The 23,373-nt window shown below is 40.2% G+C and overlaps 1 protein-coding gene across 1 annotated transcript; it reads left to right on the forward strand.

The window, feature by feature from the left end:
* Window positions 1–19,631: 19,631 nt before the first annotated feature.
* LOC121650994 (proteoglycan 4-like) lies at window positions 19,632–21,519 on the forward strand. Its single transcript, XM_042002835.1, has 4 exons — window positions 19,632–19,905; window positions 20,015–20,240; window positions 20,443–20,571; window positions 20,794–21,519. The coding sequence occupies exons 1-4, from the start codon at window positions 19,632–19,634 to the stop codon at window positions 21,500–21,502; spliced, it is 1,338 nt and encodes a 445-aa protein (XP_041858769.1). The 3' UTR covers window positions 21,503–21,519.
* The last annotated feature ends 1,854 nt before the right edge of the window (window positions 21,520–23,373 follow it).

The raw sequence follows: 23,373 nt of genomic DNA on the forward strand, positions 1-23,373 counted from the left end.
TTCATATACGTCAGTCCACAAAAGTCTCCAATACTGAAGAAGTCGCTAGATTTGTCGCTAGCCGCTTTAAAAAAAAACAAACAAAAAAAAGGTCACTAAGTTGGCAACACTCACACACCAACATGGTGTGTGAGTGCACCCCCTTGAGGTGAGGCAGAGTACTGTTGCCTCATCTGCTGACATATCTCTGCACTTTATTGTACGATAAACGGGAATATTTCTCTCACAAATACATTAAATACATTACACAGACTTGTCATAGATCGATCTAGATAACTTTACCTTCAAGTTTAGTTTTTCCAAATTAAATAAAAACAAGTCTTTTTTTGCATTAGATTTTTTTGGCTATAGCTAAAATTAACATGTCTTTTCTTGTTGTTCCACAGCTATTCAAAAAATGGGTGAGAATTGGAGAGGAGATCCTTGACCAAGAGGACCTTGCATATTTAAAAGGAGCCAATGCGAACTTTGGCAGTGACGAGGAAAGCAATGATGAAAAAACAAGCTATAATTACTCCCCACCAAAGTGGTGTTTTACCCAGCTCACCAGGGTCATGAGCACATGCCAAAAGGCCTTGGATGAGAACAGGAAGAAGGAAACTGAACCTAGGGTGACATGTGCAAGACACTGTCCTGGCTTCACAAACCATGACCCACCTCCTGGGAAAAGTTTGCTATATGGCAGAAGAAGACTGTGAAATAGACTCTAAGTGGAGACTTACTCTGTTGCATTTGTGTTCTATTTGGGTGAATATTTTGGTGTTATTTTGTTTTATTGTTTACTGTGAATTGTTATGGTGTATTTATTTTTAAATTATTTGCTGTGAATAGGTACTGTGTTTATTTTTTAATTGTTTGCTGTGAATGCATGTTTTTTATTAAAATGTTTATGGAGTGAAATATTAGTTAAATACTTTTACAGTCAAAACTGGTGATGGCAAGACATTTTTTTCATTAGAACTGATTATTCAGTATCCTGCATGGATGAATACCAGTGTACTCATATGAACAAAATCTTGAAATATTCGGACGGCAGAATTGGTTACAGGCCCCATATACAGAATCCTCACTCCAGATATGACTGATATACTGGCATCAGAAATCACCAGATTTGACTTGAGTAGAATCTTGAAATATCCTGTCAAGTGTTAGAGGAAAAACTTGCAGTTTTCCTTCCATGCATGTTCGTTGATTTGGTCAGTGAGAACAAACAACTTCTACGCTATAACTAACTAATCAACTGTTGCTAGGCAGAGTTTTTCTGCATCTTCTGTTATCAGCCTCGCCTGTCTGCTTCGGCTCCATCGGAGGTGCCGGTTTCCTGTTTCTGCAAAAACAGAAGTACGACCAAAGCATCCACGTCACAGGCCAGACATTACCCCTAATACCAGTTTGAGTCTTTAAATGGTAGCTTTTCCTTTTCTTCGCTTAGAAACACAAAGCAATGCATGCTATAATAACTTTATAATAACTTTATTTATAAAGCACTTTTCATGCTGGGGCAACACAAAGTGCTTTACATGAAAAATCAATTCATCCATATTAGAAAAAAAAACACAAATTAAAAAGAAATTACAGTTGCACGCAGGAACATGCATAAATACACACAAAGCAAATACCCCCCCCTCAAGCAACCCCCAACCCATATTCGGCACACGTCTCTTTGACTTCTTTCTCTGTACTAAAAGTAGTATAAAACACTAAGGCCCTGATCTATTAACGCTTTGCGTGTACTAAAACAGGTGCAGACGGCTTTGCTCCGCTAAAATCGGCCCAAGCTTATCTATCAAAGCCGCAAACATGGAACTGCGTCAGTTATCCTGGCAAAACTGCGCCGCTCTCCACTTTGCGTTTCTGAAGCTACTGCATATGCATTATGGGCGTTCCGGCCAGAAAGTGCACATTAGTGGGAGGAGACTATGCAAATAAATCTGGTTTGCGCAGCAGTGGGATTCATGTAGCCCGCAAATAGTTTGCGGTGTTTATGTTTGCTCTAAAAATAGCGTTTCTGAAAAGCAGGTGCTAATTGGCACAACAGTATACGCGCAATGGCTGCAGTAATAATTTTAAGGAGGAGGCACAGACACCATGAAAGGCGACTAAGATAATGCATTTTTTTCTATTATATTAATATATTTAGAATGCCAGAGAAGAGGATTGTGGAGACGATCCAGCGTTGCAATATTAGAATTGCTGGATAAGTTTAAAGACTTTATCATGCCTGTCTTTTATTATTATTATTATTATTATTATTATTATTATTATTATTATTATTTCTTTATAGCTTTTAAACCTTTATTATTTCTTATTTGTTCCTTGCATGTTTTTATATGTACAATACCTTGGTTCCTAAAGGTTGTTGTTAGTGTGCCTTATAAATAAATTGAACTTGAATATGAAACTATATTGCAGCATTTCTGGTGACATTTAGATTTTTTTCCTCGACTTCCGCAATATTTTTATTTGTCTCCTTTATTTGTCTCAACTTCTATCGGATAAAAGTTAATTTTGCGTTTGCGGTTTCCTTGCTCTCCAGAACCTTACATGACAGAGCAAACAGCGCCGCTAAATCCTCATTTAAATACTGCTGTTTGCTCCGCAAATGATAACAGGAGCAGTCTTAATAGATCAGGCGTAATCGTAGAAACATAACCAGAGCAAAACTGCGCAGCAAATGTTAAATAGCGCAGCAGTTTTGCCCTCGTCATAACTCAGCCCCTAAGAGCGATAACCATCTGGCTTGATGTTGCTGCTGTGAGGAAACAATACCATGGGGATCCATCCACACCAGGAGTAAGTCTACCCATGTCCTACAGAGGCCACCATCATGACAACCACCCGATCAGGGCAGACCGGGGCCCACACCACAGCCATCAAGCTGCAGTATAGGGCCCCAGCCACCCAGACAAGGGCGATCACCACAGCAACAACCCCAGACTGAGCAGGCAGAACCCCTGGCATGGAGGATCCCCATGAGGAAAACACTGGAGTAAAAACAAATATTAAATAACCTTAAGAAACAATAACCTAAGAGTAAGTAAATACATAAATAAACAGATAAATAAAATAAATACAATTGAGTAAAATGCCATGAAAATAAAATAAGATATAAAATTTAAAAGCTTAAGATCAAATAAAATTTAGTTAAAAGCTAAGCTAAAAAGGTAGGTCTTAAGCCTCTTTTTAAATGGTAATCCAAGATAGCACAATGTTACTCAAATTCTTGTTAAGGTCATACGCAAGTAATATGTTCAAAGACAAATTAAAATAATATCTAACATATTCCTTCCCTTGACCTCTAAAGAGGTCAACAAAACAAATAAAACCACAAACACATATGGTAATATATAACAGAAATAATCATAACCCAAAATCCATGTATGGACAATCCGTTGTCTCCCGGAGTTTAAAACCCTCAACTGTTAGGGTTCTGTTATGGTTACTGGGTTTTTGTGTTTCTTGGTTTATTAGGTTCTGATTATAGTTTGGGGTTCTGGGTTTTTGTCATGTCCAGTTCAGTTTTCCCTCATGTTCTCTGGTTTCTGTTCCTAGCTCGTTATTCCACCTGGTTTGATTCTTCATTCATGTCACCTGCTCCTTGTTACTCCCTCTGTCTATAAATGCTGTTGGTTTTCAGTTTAGCCTTGTCAGATCCTGTACCGTGTGTTTCCTGCTCCTGAGCTTGCGTTTAATAAACTCATTTTCACCTGCACCGACCTGTCTCCTGCCTTGACTGCCTGCACTTCCGACAACACGCGCATAAGATCAACAACCAGCACAGTACGTTCTTCTGTCTTAACACAAATTTATTTTTAGAGATTATTATAAGTAAAGTTATTAAATGATGATTGGTATCATAAGAAGTCAACACTCAGCTCTTAAGTCAACTGCAGGGTTTTAAAAAACGGAAGTTACACACAGATGCTTACATAATGCTGCTCAGGCAGGCATGGCGCATGTCATTCAGAGCTGAAAGCATTCTGTGGTTAGACTGACATCTGAAGAACCTCAAAGAAAGCAAAAGCAGGAACTTACTCAAAAGGAGTAAGAGCACTGTGAACAGAGCCATCAGGGGCGGTGTAATTTGGAATAAAGGTACAACATGCATCACCAAACATTGCACAAACACCCCCTTTTCCACTAGAAGGAAATCTAGTGCCATTCTGTTTTGATAAGCCATAAGAGAAGTTGCATCTAATTGCTGAGAAAGACCAGTAACAACATCTCTTGTGAAGTTGGTCAGCCTTTGGACATTGTAGTGGATATAATTAATCAACTACTATTTAATAATAAACAAAAAAAGAGATTCAAAACCAGCTGTTACTTGGTCAACTAATTTATACTCATCTGGGACACCTCGTGGGACCCCGACGGCATCTATGTAAACAGGAGAATTGTGGGTTATGGAGAATTCAGTTTATATGGATCTCTTACTGCGGGACAGAAAGTTACCAATGTGGGCATGGTCAACTAAATCGAAAGCAGTAGTTGGGACAAGAGTGATGGGTGTGACCAAAGAGAGCACTGTGCATCTAACCTACCAGTTTCCAGGCAGTGTACCCCTCAGGCGGCAGCCTCCACAGTACCACCAGAGGTCAGCCCTTGCAATAGAGTTTAGTCATGTTAGTCCAAGCAGAGACATGAATAGCAGTTAGACACCAGGAGGAGGGGATTTTGCCAATTGTCATTCCAGAAACACTTGTCCTGCTAAAACAGGTGTGATTACCTTTTATAGGGTGAAGATTGGAGGGACAGCTTTCACAGGTGCTAAAGGGAAGAATTTTTCCAAGAACTTACAAGATGCAGACGGATTCTGGGTAATATGAAGTTCCAGGATGCAGTCTGCAAGCGAAGAATTAGTAGAAGCCACAGACGGAACGGTCAGCAAAGTTGGGCGTGCAATAGAGCAGGCTACACAGGAGGAGGATGTGACTGAGTGAGCAAGATCTATCATTGTTGATGTTCACTTGATGCATCCCTGTTTCAACCCCAACTCTGTGGGAAATAGTATAGTCCTTTGGTAGAAACAGAATATATTACTTTAGGAAGTGCTGAGTGGTCAGAACCCTCCTGTGTCAGATCAAGATGAAATCTGTCGGCCAAGAAACTTGACAGTAGGTCGGCAACATGCCAGTTTAGAGCGACTGACTTTAAAGCTAGACTTTCCCAACAGAGTCAGTACAGCATGTGTGGCATTGAGGCAGTCAGAGTCATTTGTGGCTGCCACCAAAACGTTGTCTACGTATTGTAAAAGAACAACACCCACAGGAAGAATGAGGTCTGACAACATGCTCTTTAAAGCCTGATTAAATATGCCAGGGGATAGAACAAAACCTTGAGGGAGCCTGGTATACTGATATCTCTTTCCCCTAAAAGTCAATGCAATGCATACAGTTCTCTCAGTGAAGGGTGTAAGGGCAGACAGAAGAAAGCATTAGCCAGATCAATGGTGGAGAAAAAATTATGCTCAGGGGTGATGGCTGACAGAGCAGTATACGGATTGGGAACTGGTGTACAGGGTGTAGTAACAATGGCATTAATTGGCCTAAGGTCATGAACCATCCTATATTTATCAGAGTTGGGTTTAGGCACTGGCAAAATGGGAGTGTTCCAGGCCGCAGTTTGGGCTGGTTCCATCACACCTGACCTTACCAATCCTGCTATAGTATCAGCTATGCCTGCTTCAGCCTGTTCCTTAAGCGGATATTGGCAGCGCCAGATCGGACACTCTGCAGAAAACTGAAACTCCACTGGAGGGAAGTCATGACAGAAGCCAACGTCTGTAGGCCCCTCCGACCACAGAGAGGAAGGAAGTGAGCTAAGCGTTCTTTCAGTATTACAGTGATCAGTCATCTCCCTGCCATGGAAACAATCTAGCTCTTGATGTTCCAAAATAACCCTGTCTGTGGCGTGATGCATGATTTTATATGCATTCTGGCTGGGAGAATACATGACCTGTGGCAAGGTAAACTGTTGCCAGTCATGTGTTTCCAACAGGCGCTTTGTCATAGGGCCTAAATCTTTAGCTTGGTGTCCAGAGTTAAGTGCAAGAGACACGTGTGGACTGGCATAAGACTGCAGTTTATACCAGCTAAGTTGGTCAGGGATCAAATCCACAGCAGCAACAATTCCCTCTTTGCCTACTAAGTGAACCAGGACGTCCCTGCTTCTTCAGTGTCAGAAGCATCATGGTAGATGAAATCCATGTCTCTAGTATAATTAAAGGTCACGTGTAATGGGTCGGCTGGGAGTAAGAAAGGATGAAGCGGCCAGAGCCAGGGCTTCCAGGTCTGAAACAGAGATAGTATGCCAGTCTTTTCGACAGTCTCTGGTGGTAGAAGACTCCAATAAATATCCACTGACGTTGTGGGCGTGGAAGATTCCAGCACCATCTGACCAGGCTGGGAAAGGATAGGTGATCCACACTTGAGCACCAGTAAATGGTAAATGGTCCATATTTATATATAACTTTACTGTACCTGGAATGATACCCAAAGCGCTTTACATTATACATCACATTCACCCATTCACACACACATTCACACACTGATGGCGGAAGCTGCCATGCAAGGCACTCAACCACGACCCATCAGGAGCAATTAGGGGTTCGATGTCTTGCCCAAGGACACCTCGACATGAACTCGACTTGGCCGAGGATCAAACCTGCTTTCCCTGCGCGCTGTGATCCACCATTGATTCACTGGCTAAGATGCAGACGTAGTAAAAAGATGCATTGATCTGTTGTTTTTGGCTGCGGAGACTCCAATATTTGGGTATAATTATGACACAGCACACACAACTGGATGAGCAGGTTGGTTTGTCATCTTTCACCAGTGGTGGATCTAAGAAATTTTGCATGGGGTGGGAAAGGATTGGCAAGATTGGCAAGATGTCTAGGCAGGGTGTTGTTGGACGTGCTTAGCGCTGTCTGTGAAGATGCCCAATATGTAATAGTAATGAAAAGAAAACAAAAACTATTTCTCAACATCCCTTCTCTTTGTAGCAGCATGTGTAATGACGATAAAGATGTTCTTATTCTTAACAAAATCAATTTTTTTTGGCAGGGTCAGATTCATGATTTACTTTTTTTTTCGGGTCATTGGAGGAAAAAAAGTCCCCTTCCAAAAACTGCTACTAAAAAATTATGATATAATATTTTTCAACACTGTTTTTTGCTCAGATGTTTTAATCATCTTCAGCCCTAACCAAAAATACCAAATATTAAATAATTTAAATTAATTTTCCTTCATTGTTTTTATAAAACTAAAATCAGAAAAATTGACTTTTTCTTTCCCATAACAGATTTTTTTACCATAATAGATTTTTTTTACCATAATAGATTTTTTTTACCATAACAGATTTTTTACCATAATAGATTTTGGGATGTTGTGGACTTAATGTAAAGATCAGTCTTAGTTAGTTAAAAATAAATAACAAAATCAATTTTGCTGCATATTTTAGTTTTTTCTGTTAATTCTGTTATAATGCTGTTGTGATGATGTTATTCTGAGTCTGTTACCATGGTAACAGACTGATGGTGATTTTTTTATTGTGATCCATAAATGTGTCGGATTCTGGGTAAAGATTCTGATGAAGTAAGTAAAATCAGCTGATTTGACTTAAAGCTCAGACTTTTTGATTAGAGTTTGCTGAACCTGCTTTCTGGCATCAGATGATGTTTTTATTTAGTGTTTTGTTTGTTTTTTATTTATTTATTTTGTTTTATTTTGTTGTTTGTTTTTATTTGTCTTTTATTTGTTTTTGTGTTTTTGTTTTATTGTTTAAGCAGTTTTAATAAGCAGTCAGATAATAATAGTTTCAATAGTATAATGATATATAACCTTTGTTAAATCTCTAACCTTCATTTTTCACAACAAGAGCTTTTCTGCTGTTTTCATGTCATGTTTTACATTTTTAGACTCACACAAAGAAGTAAAAAAAAACACTGAACATTAACCATAGTTTTGTTTTGGGTTGTTTTTTTATTTAATTTTTTTTTTTTTTTTTTTTTTTTTTTAGAGGGGATAGAAAAGGAGGAAAGTGAAAAAAGAGTTGTGGTTAAAGGGAAAAGGAGAAAGACCCACTGATCACGAGACACTGATGTTTGGTTGAAAGTTGATTTTTTTGATGACTGACTGTTTCTCAGCTACAATCATCTCTGTCATTGTGTGGCTGTAAAATTTCTGTTGAACTATACAGCTACACTTTCAGGGAATGAATACCTAATTATACCATTAAGGGTACAAGGGATTATCACTGGGGTAGAACCCTTAAAGGTACAGCTGAACCCTCTACAGCCCAGTTTATACCTCATACAGACCAATACTGTCCCTCTGGGGGCTGTCTGGTCTTAACAAGGTAAAAACTGCACTGTTGAGGGAACAGCAGCACCTTTGAGGGTACCACACCAGGGACAATCCATTTAACCCCTGAAGGTACAATTAAGTATTTATTTTCTGAAAGTATAAACAATGACAGAAATCTTAAAATCAATTTAGATGTCTTTTGACACCTTTTCAGTCAAATTGTGTTCAGTGGGGGTGAAAGGACAGGGATAGAAAGAGAAAATAAGCAGATTTAAGGCAAATAGAAAATAATTGAGGTAGATCTTCATGCCAGAAATTCCTCAGTGTCCAGCGTGGAGAGATTTCTGGCTCACAGATGTCTTTTGGGCTTATTCTTCTTTAAACATCAGAGCTTCTAGGTTCTGAACTCTCCTCAGTAAGCCCTCTCTGAACCTTTTTCTCTCTTGTTGTTTCTGTTCTTGAAACTTCTTCATAGAGATGATTTTTTCTAGAAGCTCTGACTTTTCGTCTTGCTGCTGCTTCTCCTGATCTTCCAGTTCTCTCTCCAACTCCATCACGGATCTTTCTGTGGAGGTTTTAGTTTCTTCCTGCTCAGCCAGAAGAAGGTTCTTGTGCTGCTCCCATTGCTGTTTCTGCTGATCAAATTCTTCCTGGGTTTTTACCAGAGCAGACTTTATGCTGGAGCTCTCCTCCACCTCCTGGGCCAAACAGGTCTCAGCTCTCGATGCTCTGGTCTTTTCAGCAGTGCGAGCAGCTTCCAGCTCGACCACTCTGCTGGAGACGTTTGCATGCTGCTGATGCTTTTTCTTCAGTTCAGCATACAGGATGGCCATCTCCTTCTCAGACACAGATTTCTGAGATTTTATTTGTCGTTTCAGCCTCTCCACATCAGTCATGAGAGCCGTTTTCTCATCGCTGGTGTCTTGTTGTTGATCCCGGAGCTGAATGTGAATCTGGCTCAGTTCGGTTTTGGCTTTGTCCGTTTGACATTGGAGCTCAGATACAGAAAACTCAGCCAGTTCTCTTTTCTGCCTCTCCTCATTGAGTTCTGCCTCCATTTCCTTCACCTGTTTAGACGCTAATGACTGCATGATGTTACTTCTGTGGACCTGATTTTGCAGTTCCTTTAGCTGATTCAGCAAGTCCTCCTGTTGTTTCTGAAGCTCTGCAATCTTTTCATCCTTTCCAGTCAAGGTCTGATGAAACTGGAGTTCTGGGATCATCAGCAGACCGGAGCTGTGAGGGAGGCTCTGTTCATCAACATGGTTTGTGTTGACAGACTGGTTGGTTGTTGGTTTGTTGGCCAGCAGAAGTTTAAGGATTGGATGTGGATCTGTGGCTTGAGGTGCTGGCAATGAAGGGATCAACTCAGGCTCTGGTTCTGTTGGTGGTATTAGATCCACAGATTCTGAAGGGACCCCAACAGGAATTTCTGATCCTGGGTTTCCAGATGTTATTTGGGGATTCTCCAGGTTTGCAGGAATCTTGAGGTCTTCCTGGGTCTTTTCTGCATGATGTTCAGATGTTTGACTCTCTGCCTGAGTGTTCAGCAATGCACCAGAGTAAGACTCACCATTGTCCTGGACATTTGATGCATCTTCAACCAACTTTGGTAGCTGAGGGACTTCTTCAGGGTTATCCTCATGGTTTTTGTTCATGGGTTCCGATGGTTGATTCCAGGCAGGGGCCAAAATGATATTCTTCTTACATTTCTTGCGTCGTTTTCTTTTACTTTCTTGTTCTGCTGCCCTTGGCTCTTCAATGACAGACTGTATTTCTTGTAGAGCGGGCGCTTCTTTCTCCGACGCTGGTTTGGTGGAAGTCTGTTCAGACTGTTCTGCAGGGATCTGAGCAAGCATGTTGGATAGAGGTTCTTGCTCTGACAGGTTTGCTCCTGGTTGGGAACCCTGGTCTGCAACAGACATATTGACAACGCTGTTGGTTTCCAGTACAGATGAATCTTTATCACCATCTCTGACTGGAGGCTGTGCAGATGAAACAGCCTCAAGACTTTCCAGCTCAGCCTCTGTGTTGTCTTTATGTCTCCTGTCTGTTGGGTGTTCGGGTGTTTGACTCTCTGCCTGATGACAGGACGGATTCAGGTTTTCAGGCAGAGCATCAGCAACTTCAGTCTCTGATGGTGGATGACTGGAGATTTCCTCAAGCCGAACTTGTGTTGGTTTTATTAGAACCAAAGGTTCTGCAACAAGTTCAGCTGGGATTTCAGATCCTGGGCCTCCAGATGTTATCGGGGGATTCTCCAGGTTTTCAGGAATCTTGAGGTCTTTCTGAGTCTTGTCTATGTGTTGTTCAGATGTTTGACTCTCTGCCTCAGTGTTCAGCAATGCACCAGAGTAAGACTCATCTTTGTCCTGGACATTTGATGGATCTTTAACCAACTCTGGTAGCTGAGGGACTTCCTCAAGATTATTCTCAAGGTTTTTGTCCATGGATTCTGATTGTAGATCACAGACTTTCCCAGGTCTATTTTTCTTGTTTCTCTTGCGTCGTTTTCTTTTACTTTCTTGTTCTGCTGCCCTTGGCTCTTCAATGACAGATTTTATTTCTTGTAGAGCGGGCGCTTCTTTCTCCGACGCTGGTTTGGTGGAGGTCTGTACAGACAGTTCTGTAGGGATCGGAGCAAGCATGTTGGATGGAGGTTCTTGCTCTGACAGGCTTGCTTCAGGTTGGGTAACCTGGTCTGCAACAGACATATTGACATCGCTGTTGGTTTCCAGTACAGATGAATCCTTTTTGTGTTCTCTGACTGGAGGCTGTGCAGATGAAACAGCCTCAAGACTTTCCAGCCCAGTCTCTGTGTTGTCTTTATGTCTCCTGTCTGTTGGGTGTTCAGGTGTTTGACTCTCTGCCTGATGACAGGACTGATTTAGGATTTCGGGCAGAACATCAGCAACTTCAGTCTCTGATGGTGGATGACTGGAGATTTCCTCAAGCCGAACTTGTGTTGGTTTTATCAGAACCAAAGGTTCTGCAATGATTTCAGCTGGGATTTCAGATTCTGGACCTCCAAATGTTATTGGGGAATTTAGGCTTCCAGATTTCAATGAATTTTCATCAAATGTTGGTGCCTGAGGAGAGGGCACCTCAAAGATAGGTTTCAAAGGTTTACGTCCCCTGACTTTACCTTTTTTAACTTTCTTTTGATCTCCTTCAACTTCTCCTTCGAACTTAAGACGTTTCTCAGCCTTGCTGGGCTGGTCTGTGTTTGTAAGAAGTTCTTTGGGGATTTCTGATCCGGGGCCCCCAAATGTTGTTTTCTGAAGATTCTCCAGGTTCTCAGATTCCTTGCAACCATCAGCTGTGGTGTCGTCTCTTTTACTCCTGTGATCTTCAGGTGTTTTTGTCTGCAGTGCAGGGAATTCCTCACTGTTCAACAAAATACCAGAGTTAGTCTCACCTTTCTCCTGGTAAGTTGATGGACCTTCAGACAACGTTGACTGGGCTGGAAATCCGTCAATATAGTCCTCATAGGTTTCATGTATCGTTTGATACAGCACTTGCCAGTTAGGCTCCGTAGATGAGTAGTTCTTTTTCTTGCGCCGTTTCTTTTTTTGTTCATCTCCTGTTGCAACTGGTTTCTCAAAATACAGTTCTGCAGGGACCCCGTAGAACCTTTTGGATTCAGCTGCTTGCTCAGAAAAAGCTTCTTCATGTTGTGGAACCTGGTCTTCTACAGGTGTTGGAACAACACTTTCAGTTACCGTCGCAGCTAAAGCTTTTTCAGCGTCTCTGACGGGAGGCTTTGCAGGTAAAACAGTCCCAGAACTGTTTCCCAGAATCAGTCCAAACGTAATTTTCTCCACGTTCTTACGTTTCTTAGAAACTTTGCCAGTTTTAGCCTCAGTGTCGTCCTTCTTACTCTGGTGTTGTGTGTGTTCAGGTGTCATTTTCTCTAGTTGGGAAAGATTTTCAACACCAAACGACCTGCCAGAGTTGCTCTCACTTACGTTTTGGAGATTTGATGGAATTTCTCCAACGTTTTGTGAGCTAGAAGACTCCTGGACACGTTGAACGTCCAAGTTCGACTTGTGTCTACTGGCCGTCTCAGATTGTCCTTTGTGGACTCGATTTTTCCTATTTTTTCCCATTGTCAAAACAATTGATCTGTATTTCCTTTCTCCAAAGACTGGAATCGGGATGTGTAACAAGATGTGCACTGTGATGCGTTCTCAAAGTGTACTGACTTGATGACAAAAGCAGGGGGTATTATAGGAACAATGATGTCACAATCATCAAAGCAAACTTAGGCTCCGCCCTTCAGCTAACTACATTCTATAACTGTTGCTAGACAACACCAAATTGGTCTCCACCCCTGAGAAGATTCCATTAGATATTAGAAGACCTGTTGGTTGTTGCCTGGCAACGGCTGCAACTCAGTCTCCGCCCGCATGCAGCCGAAGTTCTGCTGAGGATTTTTGTCATAGCAGCACATCAGAAAATTTCTTGTAGCCATAAAATTAAAACTTTACTGATTCAGACACCAAGTCTGAAGAAGATCAAACAGTTATTGATTTGGATGAAAAACAGACTAACAGAGATTCATTAAAACCTGGCTTTTTTCCTATGTACAGTAATTTTGCATGTAGAAGTTGAAGCTTTTAATCCTAGTCATCATCCAGACATCAGGACAGCCTCAGCTGTCAGATTATGAGGCTAAAATTAAAATGAATTTATCAATAGATATAGCAACATGGTAACCAATCAAAGCCACAAAACAAAATTGATCACTAACAGTACTTTTATCACTTATTATATGTATATATATATATATATATATATATATATATATATAAGAAATCTTTCTAATAGAACAAAGTATGTTACCGTGGCAACCATCAGAAAAAAAAGCCATGAAGCACGGTTTGCTAATATCTGCATAGAAATGCATGGGATCTGCACCAAAGTTGAGTGTATTCATACTTGTTAGGTCCGTAACACATTACAACACCTGTTGCCATGTCAACATGGCATGTTAACTAGCATATTAGCAAAAACCACTAACTAGGTATATCAACATTTCAGATTCTTAGCTACACATTTTACCAGGTTACATAGCATGTTACCACATTAGCACATTAGCTAACTTGCTAGCAAAAGGTGTATGAGATGGGTGGCAGGGGCCACGAGGCTGGGACGCTATGGATGCCGCTTGTGGCGTTAATTGATTTTCAGTTGACATTTGCTTTTATTTCATGGGGATGGGTTAATGTTTTATTAACCTTTATTTACCAGGTAAAAATGTTTGAGAACCAGTTCTCATTTGCAAACAATTATTGCTGCTGTACTATGCTAAAAGGCTTAATAGGTAGCCGATTCCGGATTTCTCTTTTGAACAACCCATTTTCAAGATTTGTTCCTATCCAATAACCGAAATCTGATTGGATTGGGTTTGAACAACCAGGCCAAGATGATTTTATCAACCATATGTAACATGTTTTTATCAATGTTTCTTCTCCGTAGCAACAGCAGAGGGGCATTATGGGTACTGTAGTTTCTAAACCAAAATGATGTGACAGAAGAAATAATTTGTCACTCTTGTTATCTTTCTGTCTCCTCATGACTCCAGATTTAAGTGACCAATATTTCTGGAAAAATTAGCAGCAGCCTGTTAATGCGCCTGTTAATAACCTAATCCCTCAATTAACCCTGAAGACATACTAAAACTTTATGGTTTTTAGGAAAGTTCTGCAATTGTAATTAAAATTTTGTCCAATAACATCTGGGCAGATGTGAAGATGTTTGTTGTTGTGACTCAGCTGCTGTATTTTGTTACCTAATATTCTGCTTATACTGGAATGAAGGGAAAAACTGAATATATTTCACAATCTGTGGATGAGGAATTTAAAATGAGACTAAATCAGAAAAATGGAGTAATTCGATAATCAAATTGTGTGTTCTTTGAGGGAAGACTGTGCTGCTGCTGGTGGATGCTCACTCCTTTCAGGACTTTCTCTCTGTGGTCACTGAACATCATGAACAGGTTGATCTTCCAGCTGGTGTTGCAGTTCACTGAGTTCACCTGCAGAGGGAGGAAGACACACACCAAATGCTATGTTAGGACGCTTTCACGCATCATTTCATTGCACTGGTCACTTCATCAGGTTCTTCTTAAAAGTACAGGGCTGGATCGCCTTTCTCCTTCAGAACCGCCTTCATTCTTGGTGATTCAACAAGGTATTGGAAACATTCCTCAGAGACTGTGTGGTGTTTAAATCATGCCATGTGTGAGCCAAGACGTAACTTAAATCTATCTTCCTCCTTCTGATGCTCATTTTGAACTTCATCATGTCTACAAGACTAAATGCACTGACATGCTGCCATGTGATTGGCTGATTAGACATTAGTGTTAAGAGGTCGATTTAGCTGTTGTATTTTGTGTGATGATTACTTGAGCAAGTATGAGATAAAAATACAAGAGCTAAGATAAAGAGGTCACAAAACTCCATAGAGCAGGGGTGACAAGTCCAGGGCCACATTCAGCACAATTTAAAGTGGACGGATCAGTAAAAAAACAGCATAATAACCCATAAAAACACAGTCCATTATCAAGATGTTTACATTAATATGAACAATCCCTTTAGAAAAACAATGGTAAACAACCTGAAAGTTCTGGAGAAAAAGTTAAGTTTCACTAATATTTGGGCTCAGTTTATCACTTAAATGTACATTAAAACTTTACAGATCAGTGGATCTACAGAATGACAGATTTAATTACTTCATAAATACTTCATCACTTTTCAAGATCTAACATGTCCAGCTGATTTTCAAATGTAAAACATTTCCAAGGCAGGGGGATAACTTGTTCTATCTTTTCTATCCTTCTGACTTCATAGATCAGAATTCAGTTTGTAATATGAGGTGAGTCAGTTCAGGGGTTAGGATTACTACACACATGTGGAAATGTACATGTATGTACATTTAAAATAACTTGTAGATCTGGAAAAGTTCCTCTGATCATAATGTGAAATACTGGATTTTTCACTTCCAGATCCCTGGGATTAAATGTTTGGTGGTTTTGTAGGTCCACTGTGATCTGGAAGCTGAGGTGTACTTATAAATGAGTAAATATGTAAACGTATAGTATGTAAAATCAGGAATATATGTAAATAAACAATACAAAAGTAAAATATTAAACTAGAGGACATCCACCAAGCCACTGTAATTTCTTTTTTTTTTTTTTTTGCCAGTGATTGTCGCCATTAGTTTTTAGTTAGTCAAAGTCAGCTTTATTGTCAATTCTAAAATTGGCCTTTCAGAATTGAAATTACGGTTCTCTCAAACGTTGGTGTGATGAAATACAAAAAATATAAGCCAATAAACAAAACAAAACAAGTACTATCGATAAGTAAATAGACATGAATGTACATAAACAAGGCAAATTACAGTCAGTGCAATAACTGGAGATTGGGTTGTGCTGACTGTGGAACCTGAGCTAAAATAAGTTTGACTCCACCACAGACAGAAAACATCCTCTGGTGGAGGTGAGGACGTTTTCTGTCTCTGATGGAGGTGTCTGTCTGTGATGGAGGTTTTCTGTCTGTGGTGGAGGTTTTCTGTCTGTGGTGGAGGCTTTCTGTCTCTGATGGAGGTTTTCTGTCTGTGATGGAGGTTTTCTGTCTTTGGTGGAGGTTTTCTGTCTGTAGTGGATGTTTTCTATCTGTGGTGGAGGTTTTCTGTCTCTGGTGGAGGTTTTCTGTCTCTGGTGGAAGCTCTGTGAATGTAACTCCTGGTTTGTGTGATCAGCATCGGTGAGTCTCACCTCTTTACATCCAGGGTGGGCTGACAGTTCGTAGTTTGAAGCGTGCAGCGGCTGACCAGCGTTCACCGGGTTCAGGATCACTTTATCTCCAACCACCACCTGCAGCAGATACACCACATGAATAAAAAAAAGGAATACCTTCATTCAAGGTCAACAGAATATCTGTACTAGGAAGCTGGATCTTCTCTTATCGAGGTAAGTTCAGGTTTACCCTGGAGTTTTCTGTATTATAACGCTGCTTCACTTCTTACCGAGGTGCATCACCTTGGTAACTTACACCGATCAGCTAACCTGCTCTGGAGCAGGTTATGTTCTGGATAAGAGATCAAGTATAAAAGCGTCACCTCCAACACAATCAATTCTCTTGGAAAATGGCCATTCTGTCAATGATGGCGTGCAGATCATGAGAAGACTTAGGAGACAAAGAGTTTGTAGGAATAGATGCATCCTTCTGATGAAGGCAGAAAGCCTCGTCACTGAGCGCTTTGAAGAATGTTTTTGTTCTTGACTTGTTCCCAGGTCCATTTAGCTCCACCAGGGTTGCTTCTGGCATGAGGAGGTTAATAATAATGTTCGCAATAATGAAGGTTTTCCTTCCTGGTCCTGGTTCTGATGGAGGATTTCCTTCCTGGTCCTGGTTCTGATGGAGGTTTTCCAACATAATGCAATTTACTCAGCATCTAGCTTGTCTCAAGTAATGATTCCACATACTGCCCTGTATGCAAGTAAATGTCCATGCCACTAGACTCTGAAGGCTGTAGAGGGTTCATGTGTTCCTGCAGCAGCTCCATTTGCTCACCTGTGAGTGGGCTGCCCAGTTCTGGTTCCCGCACTTCGGCATGTGGATCAGGAAGAAAACCACTGTCCTCCCACGGTATGTAGGGAATTTGCACCTCCTAAATAAGGTAACAGAGAGAAGATTACAGTTTGTGGAAAACCATTTTCTGTACGACTTAGTCCTATTCAGGGTCATGGGGAAGCTGGACTCTATCCCAGTAATTACCAGGTGAGAGGCAGGATACACCCTGGACAATATGCAAACTTCACATAGAAATCTCCCCGTTCTAACTTCTCCATCCCCTGAGGCTCGAATGAGTGACTGTCTTGTGATGCAGCGGCGCTAACCACTACACTGGTTCGTTACGGAAAGCATCTGTAGTAATTTCTCAGGCACACAGCATATTATTATTTAATAAGATTTAAATACCTCTGGGTCAACAACTGGATGCACCATCTGTCCTACTTCCCAAAGCTGATTTGGTGTGAGGTTTTGCTCAGTTCTCATTGATGATTGTCCCATCCTTGTTGAAATATGTCAAGGTTAACTTGCAAGCGAGGCAAGAAGACATAATGGCAGCAAAACAAATGCAGAGGATTGCTGAGATCCAAGAAGTCCTCCTCCTCCAGTGAGTGCAAAACATGGTAGAAAACACTGGTGACCCCCATCCAAAGATCACGCCAGAGCCTCTCCATCCTGTGTATAAGTAAATAAATACGTGTGTGTAGATAAATATCTAGACAGACAGACACACACACACACTTCCCACAAAAAGTTATGGATATTTGACTTCTGTGTAAAATTAATAGAAAACTTAAAAATCTGTGCTACACTGGTACATCATGAATGCATGCAATAGTAATTTCTCAAGCATTTTATTAAAAGAAAATTGAACAATTGTTTGGTTTGGTTTTGTTTGATTATGTATAAATGTAAGCAGTATGATGAAGATGACTGTTTAGATACAAGCTGTCAATTCAACCAGAATATTTAACAGTTGATTCATGGTTCTGATACTTTTGTATTTTGTAGTTAATCATTTTGTTAGTGAACATCATGCATGTTCTGCATTAAATACTGAAACATTAAACAGTTGATCATTTGCATTGAAAAGTTGAAAGTAAAATTAAGTTCACCTGTGATAGTTATAGTACATTCGACATAAAACAAAAAGCTGAATATCCCCGACTTTTTGTGAGTTGTGTATATATAAAAAATTTCAGTGACATAAAAAAAGTTTACAGTGTGTTTCTTCAACATGTGTCAAGCTCTGATTCCAGGTCAACAAGGGCTGAAGATGTTTGCAGGTCTCACAAACCTTTGGTTGTGCACACTTTTGCCAGCAATAACGCTTCCGTTATCAGGACCACGTACTGTGAACATCCGACGTGCCACTCCAACATTCTCTCCACCATGATCTGCTCACACCCTGAAACATTTCACAATTATTATTGCTAGCAGCTGGTTAGTTTAGTTGGCAGAGAATCAGTCTCCCATGTGGGAGGCCAGGGTTCAGGGAACAAATATTAACACCTTCCAGTTGGGTCCATCTGCAAGACCCTTAATGCTGCTGCCTAACCAGTGTAAGTCGCTTTGGATAAAAGCATCAGCTAAATGACTGTAATGTTAATACAAAAAAATACAGTTTTCATTTGAGACACCTTTAAAACTACAAACTCAAATGTAGTGATTGAGCAAAATTATGACTCATGAGTCATTTGCTTAGCTTCTCTCTCAATTTTATACTGACATCTACGAGGTAAGTGCGTTTAACATACCGTATCTATACACTTTTTGTATCAATTGTTGGGTTGACTGTCTGGCGGTAGCTTTTAAATTATATCCACGCTAGTAATAACAAGACTACTACCTGGCCCAACCCCCACTCAGGTTATTTTCCTGTCTTTCCTGTCACTTTAACCCACTGTCTACCATTGTTGAAGTCGTGGCTAAGTGGTAAAATAAATTTTCCGGCGGCATATTTTGCTAGTTTAGTTCATCAATAAACTAAATGTTATATAATGTTACAAACAGACGTATGTATATTTTTTGGATGGACATGGTCACTATTACTACAGTAACTTAGCGGGCTTACAGTAGCTTACGTTAGTTCTGTTAATTTGACAACTAACCTAAACTTATATATTACCCTTATTTTGTAGATGGGTGTATATTATTCATTCATTCATTGCTCTGACATTTTCCCTTCACAGGGCAAATATATATAGATAATTCAGCACTTATTTAAATTGATTTGAGGTTTGCAGCTAAACTTTTTAACAAGTTGCCCTTTCTAAGTTAACTGTAGTAGAAATAACACTTTAATTGTAAGTCATTGTGTATATGTAGTGTCTGCAAATTTTTATTTGTATTACATAATAATTTGCTCATCTATTACAACTAAGCAGCAGAGTTGCTGAAATGGTCTTTTACTGATTTATTTCTTTATTTTCTTTGAACAGATGGAACCCGCTTTTGTAAACGTGCTGATGGAAGCCTGAAATTATCTGACTCCACTGAGGCAATGGAGATTAAAAAGGCTAACCAGGGAAAGCCGTGGATGCGACCATTGTGTATGCCCTGCTGCAGCAAAAAGGAGATCCGTCCAACAGAAAACATTTGCTGGGTTTCTCTGAACTCCAGTTTGGTATTTTTTTCCGTGAACAGACCTTTAAGTGGGTTCTGGAGAATGCTCTTGGGTCTGCTGCTTACCTTGTGGTCTCAATGAAGAGGGATCCTGCAGGCAGCAGCAAAGCCTCAAGAGAACATGCACAGAATAAACTGTTTCAGGGAGTATGTGGAGCTCTTTCCTTCAGGCAGAATTGCCATTGCCATGAAGGAACAGCAGTATGTTGGGAAAGTGTCCCAGCAGACAGCCACCATGCAGCAGGGTTCTGCTCAGAGATCTCCATCACAGCCTTCTCCTCTCAAACACTGCTCTACTGCTTCCCTGTCCTCTCTCTTGGTCAAGAAGATGCCAAGCGAGCAAAACCTGACAAAGATGGTGAAAAGGCTGGTGTCTCCCTGTAACGTCAAACCATGTAAGGAAACATGTAATTGTATGGATTACATTTTATTATTACACTGCCATTCAGTAGTTGTGATGTTTTATGTTTGTTTGTTTCTGTTTTTTGTTTTCTTTTTGTGTAGCTTTGACGCAGTCACATACCCAGCCCTCATCCACTGTCAGTCACCCTCCTGCATCCACTCTTCCAGCCCCAGGACCCTCCCCTGCCTTTGTGAAGGAAGCTCCATCCACGTCTGCAGTCCCAGGACCCTCCTCTGCCTTTGTGAAGGAAGCTCCATCCACGTCTGCAGTCCCAGGACCCTCCTCTGCCCCCGCCCATGTGGCTCCAGGTGTGGAGAGCACCAAAAGGTGAGTTAAACTAAGAAAACACAATATTCGGATAATGTAAAAAGTCAAAGATATTTTAAGTCACACATCACATCACTCTAATACTTTTTTTGCACATATAATTTTTTACTACAGGCGTTTCATTGGGATCACAGTGCTGCACAGCGGCCCGACTGCAACAGAGTGGTTGAGGCTGTTTTTGTGAAGCTCTGTCCGCTGTGAGGGACTCAAGATACACTGTGGTGGTACGCGCTTACAAAAACATCAGGGAGTGCGTCATCACAAATGCCAGGCTGATGAGTGAGACCACAATCCAGCTGCCTGAAGTAAACGCTGCTACAGTTTCACAGCGGTGAGTTTGATTTATAAAAATGTACATATTTACACTTTGCATAGAACTGATTTTGTTGACCACTAATTATGAGACTTTCTTTATGAGACGTGATTACATATTCCAGTCTGGGGCCTCAGGAAAATATATGTGAATCACATCAAAAGAAAGATCTCATATTTTTGTGCATTATACTACGTGAAAACTTTGGTTTTCCATATACATTATTTTGTGTTTTCATAGGTACTGCAGGCAGTGCAAGGCACAGGAGCGAGACATTCTTAAACAGGGTATTCCAGCTCAACAAGCACCAATGGCAGCCCCGGCAAAACTTCCGGCTGCCCTGCAGAAAGGACAAACTGTTGCTTTTGGCACTTTGGCTCAGCCTCACCTTTTTGTTCTGCCACCGAACACTGCTGGGCAGGCCCAGCTGAAAGGGAGGCCACAACATCAGGCACCTCCACAGCAATTTGTGCCTGGTCCGCCTGCTCCTCTGCCCATTATGGTACCCCGGCTTCCAGCAATGCCTAAACCGTCAAATATTGCAAACACACCGATTTATATATCCATACCACCATCATCTCCCACACAGTCAACACCGCAAGCTGTTCCTTACACCACTCAGCAGTACAGATGCAGAAAAATGGAGGCAGAGCAGGCAGGCATTGCAAAACGAAAATACTCAAAAAAGACAGACATAATAGTTTGCAGCAAGTGCCAAAAGGACAGGAAGCCACCGACACATCGGCAGTATTTCGATAACTGGTACTGTGAAGAGACTGAGACTCAGTCCTATGAGGAGTGGAGGGCTTTACTGCAGAAACGCGAGTATGGCAAAAGAAGAAAAAAAAATAAAGCAGAAAATGAGGAACACTTAGTACTGCAGTTTCAGTACACAGTACGCTGCAAATCTGCTTTTTGTTTAGTTAATTTGCAGTGCAGTTTAATTTAATTTATTATTGTCATGTGGCAAAGACTTTTATTTATTAATCATATTTTAGGATTATTTATCATTTTATATTATTATTATTTTATTTTATTTTAAAGATTGATGTTTTTTATTCTATTTAATACTTGTTTTTTGGGGAGATTTATGAGTGCTATTGTTATTGTGATTTCTATTTGTATTGTTTCTGCTCCATTTGTAAACAGTTTTTTCTGTGTATTAAAGATATATTTTTTTTAATTCTTTCTTTATTATCTTTCTTAAAAATGTTTTATATGTATATGTGTGTGTATATATATATATATATATATATATATATGTATATACACACACACACACACACACACAGAACAGTGATATGCAACCTGGACTAATACATGATGAAGTAAAAATGGATAAAAATAAATAATATTAAAAACATATTTAAATATAAAAATAAACAGCACTAATGCAATAGGACTAATGTACATGTTTGTAGAAATAAAAAAAATTGCCATTCTTTTTAAATTAATGCAGTAGAGGTTATCTATTCATTTATTTATTTTTATTTAATTGCAAGATCATTATATTATAAACAAACATTAGAAACACTACAAAAGCCATGGTGAAGGGACAAATATTACAAAGTAATATGTGGTATAAGTACATGGACAAGTGTGTACACGAATACGTTTTTACATGTGTGTGTATATATATGTGTATTTTTCTGGCAGCCTCTGGTCATTTTCGCGTATTTGTGGGCTTGCCGAATGCGGTACGCGAACCCGCGAGCTCGGGTTTCGTTCCTGCATTCATGGTAGTTTTACCTCGACTAACAGGCTGTGTCCTTGGCGCAGTTGGCAGAGCATCAGTCTTCCATGTGGGAGACCAAGATTCAAATCCGCCCTGGGAAAAATAACACCTTCCCCTTGGGTTCTTAGGCAAGACTCTTAATGCTAGTGCCTAACTGTTGTACGCTGATTTGGATAAAAGTATCTGCTAAAAAAGGTTGTAATGTAATAAGTTCTCAGTTCCAGCTTATAAATCTTCAGTCTGTCTTTATAGCTCTCATAGTGAACCTGCAGCTTTGTTTTCCACTACCTGCGTTCAGCTTTCGACATTCAGGTTTTTCAGCTTTTACCAGCGTGGCATTTTTCCATGGAGCTCTCTTTTTGGCAGCGATCACTTTCACCCTGGTGGGAGCAATGACATCAATAATGCTGTAATTTTACCACTGAAATGATCCACAAGCTCATCAGCTGAAGGCCAGGGGAGGGGTGAGGGAGAGAAAGCTTGTATAAATATTTCAGTGGTATTTATTTTCACAATATACCGTTTCTTGATAACCTCTGTCTGGGCTTTTTTGTTGACACTTTAGAAGAAAACACAGGAATGATCAGACAGAGCAACATCCATCACCACAACCTTGGAAATATTCAGACCTTTAGAGATGACTAGATCCAGACAGGGTCCTCTGTTGTTTTAATGCACTAAGATGAACATGGGATTTTTTTTTCTGTCATTTGTTTTTGAATTTACATTTCTGTTTCTGCATTTTGTAGTTTAAATAAATATGGACACTAAGTCATCAAAACCATCAGTCCAAAACATGAGTTCGTCTCACCGTGCACAGGCAGGTGATGTACCGTGGTGACCATGACTGTCCCACATTCCTACGTGTATAACCACAGGGTCCTACTGTCCCATACAAATAGGCCGATAACCACTGATCATGTCCATTTAATCGAGTGGTAACAATCGAATCGGATATAAGAATATGTGTTTGAACAAGTGTGCTCTGTAATGATTTAATATTACAATAAATACGATAAAATATTTATATAGATAAAAAAATTGAAAACATACCTGTATATAAATGATGAAATAAATATGGTAAA

Source organism: Melanotaenia boesemani, chromosome 13 (assembly GCF_017639745.1).
Source record: "Melanotaenia boesemani isolate fMelBoe1 chromosome 13, fMelBoe1.pri, whole genome shotgun sequence".
NCBI lineage: Eukaryota > Metazoa > Chordata > Actinopteri > Atheriniformes > Melanotaeniidae > Melanotaenia > Melanotaenia boesemani.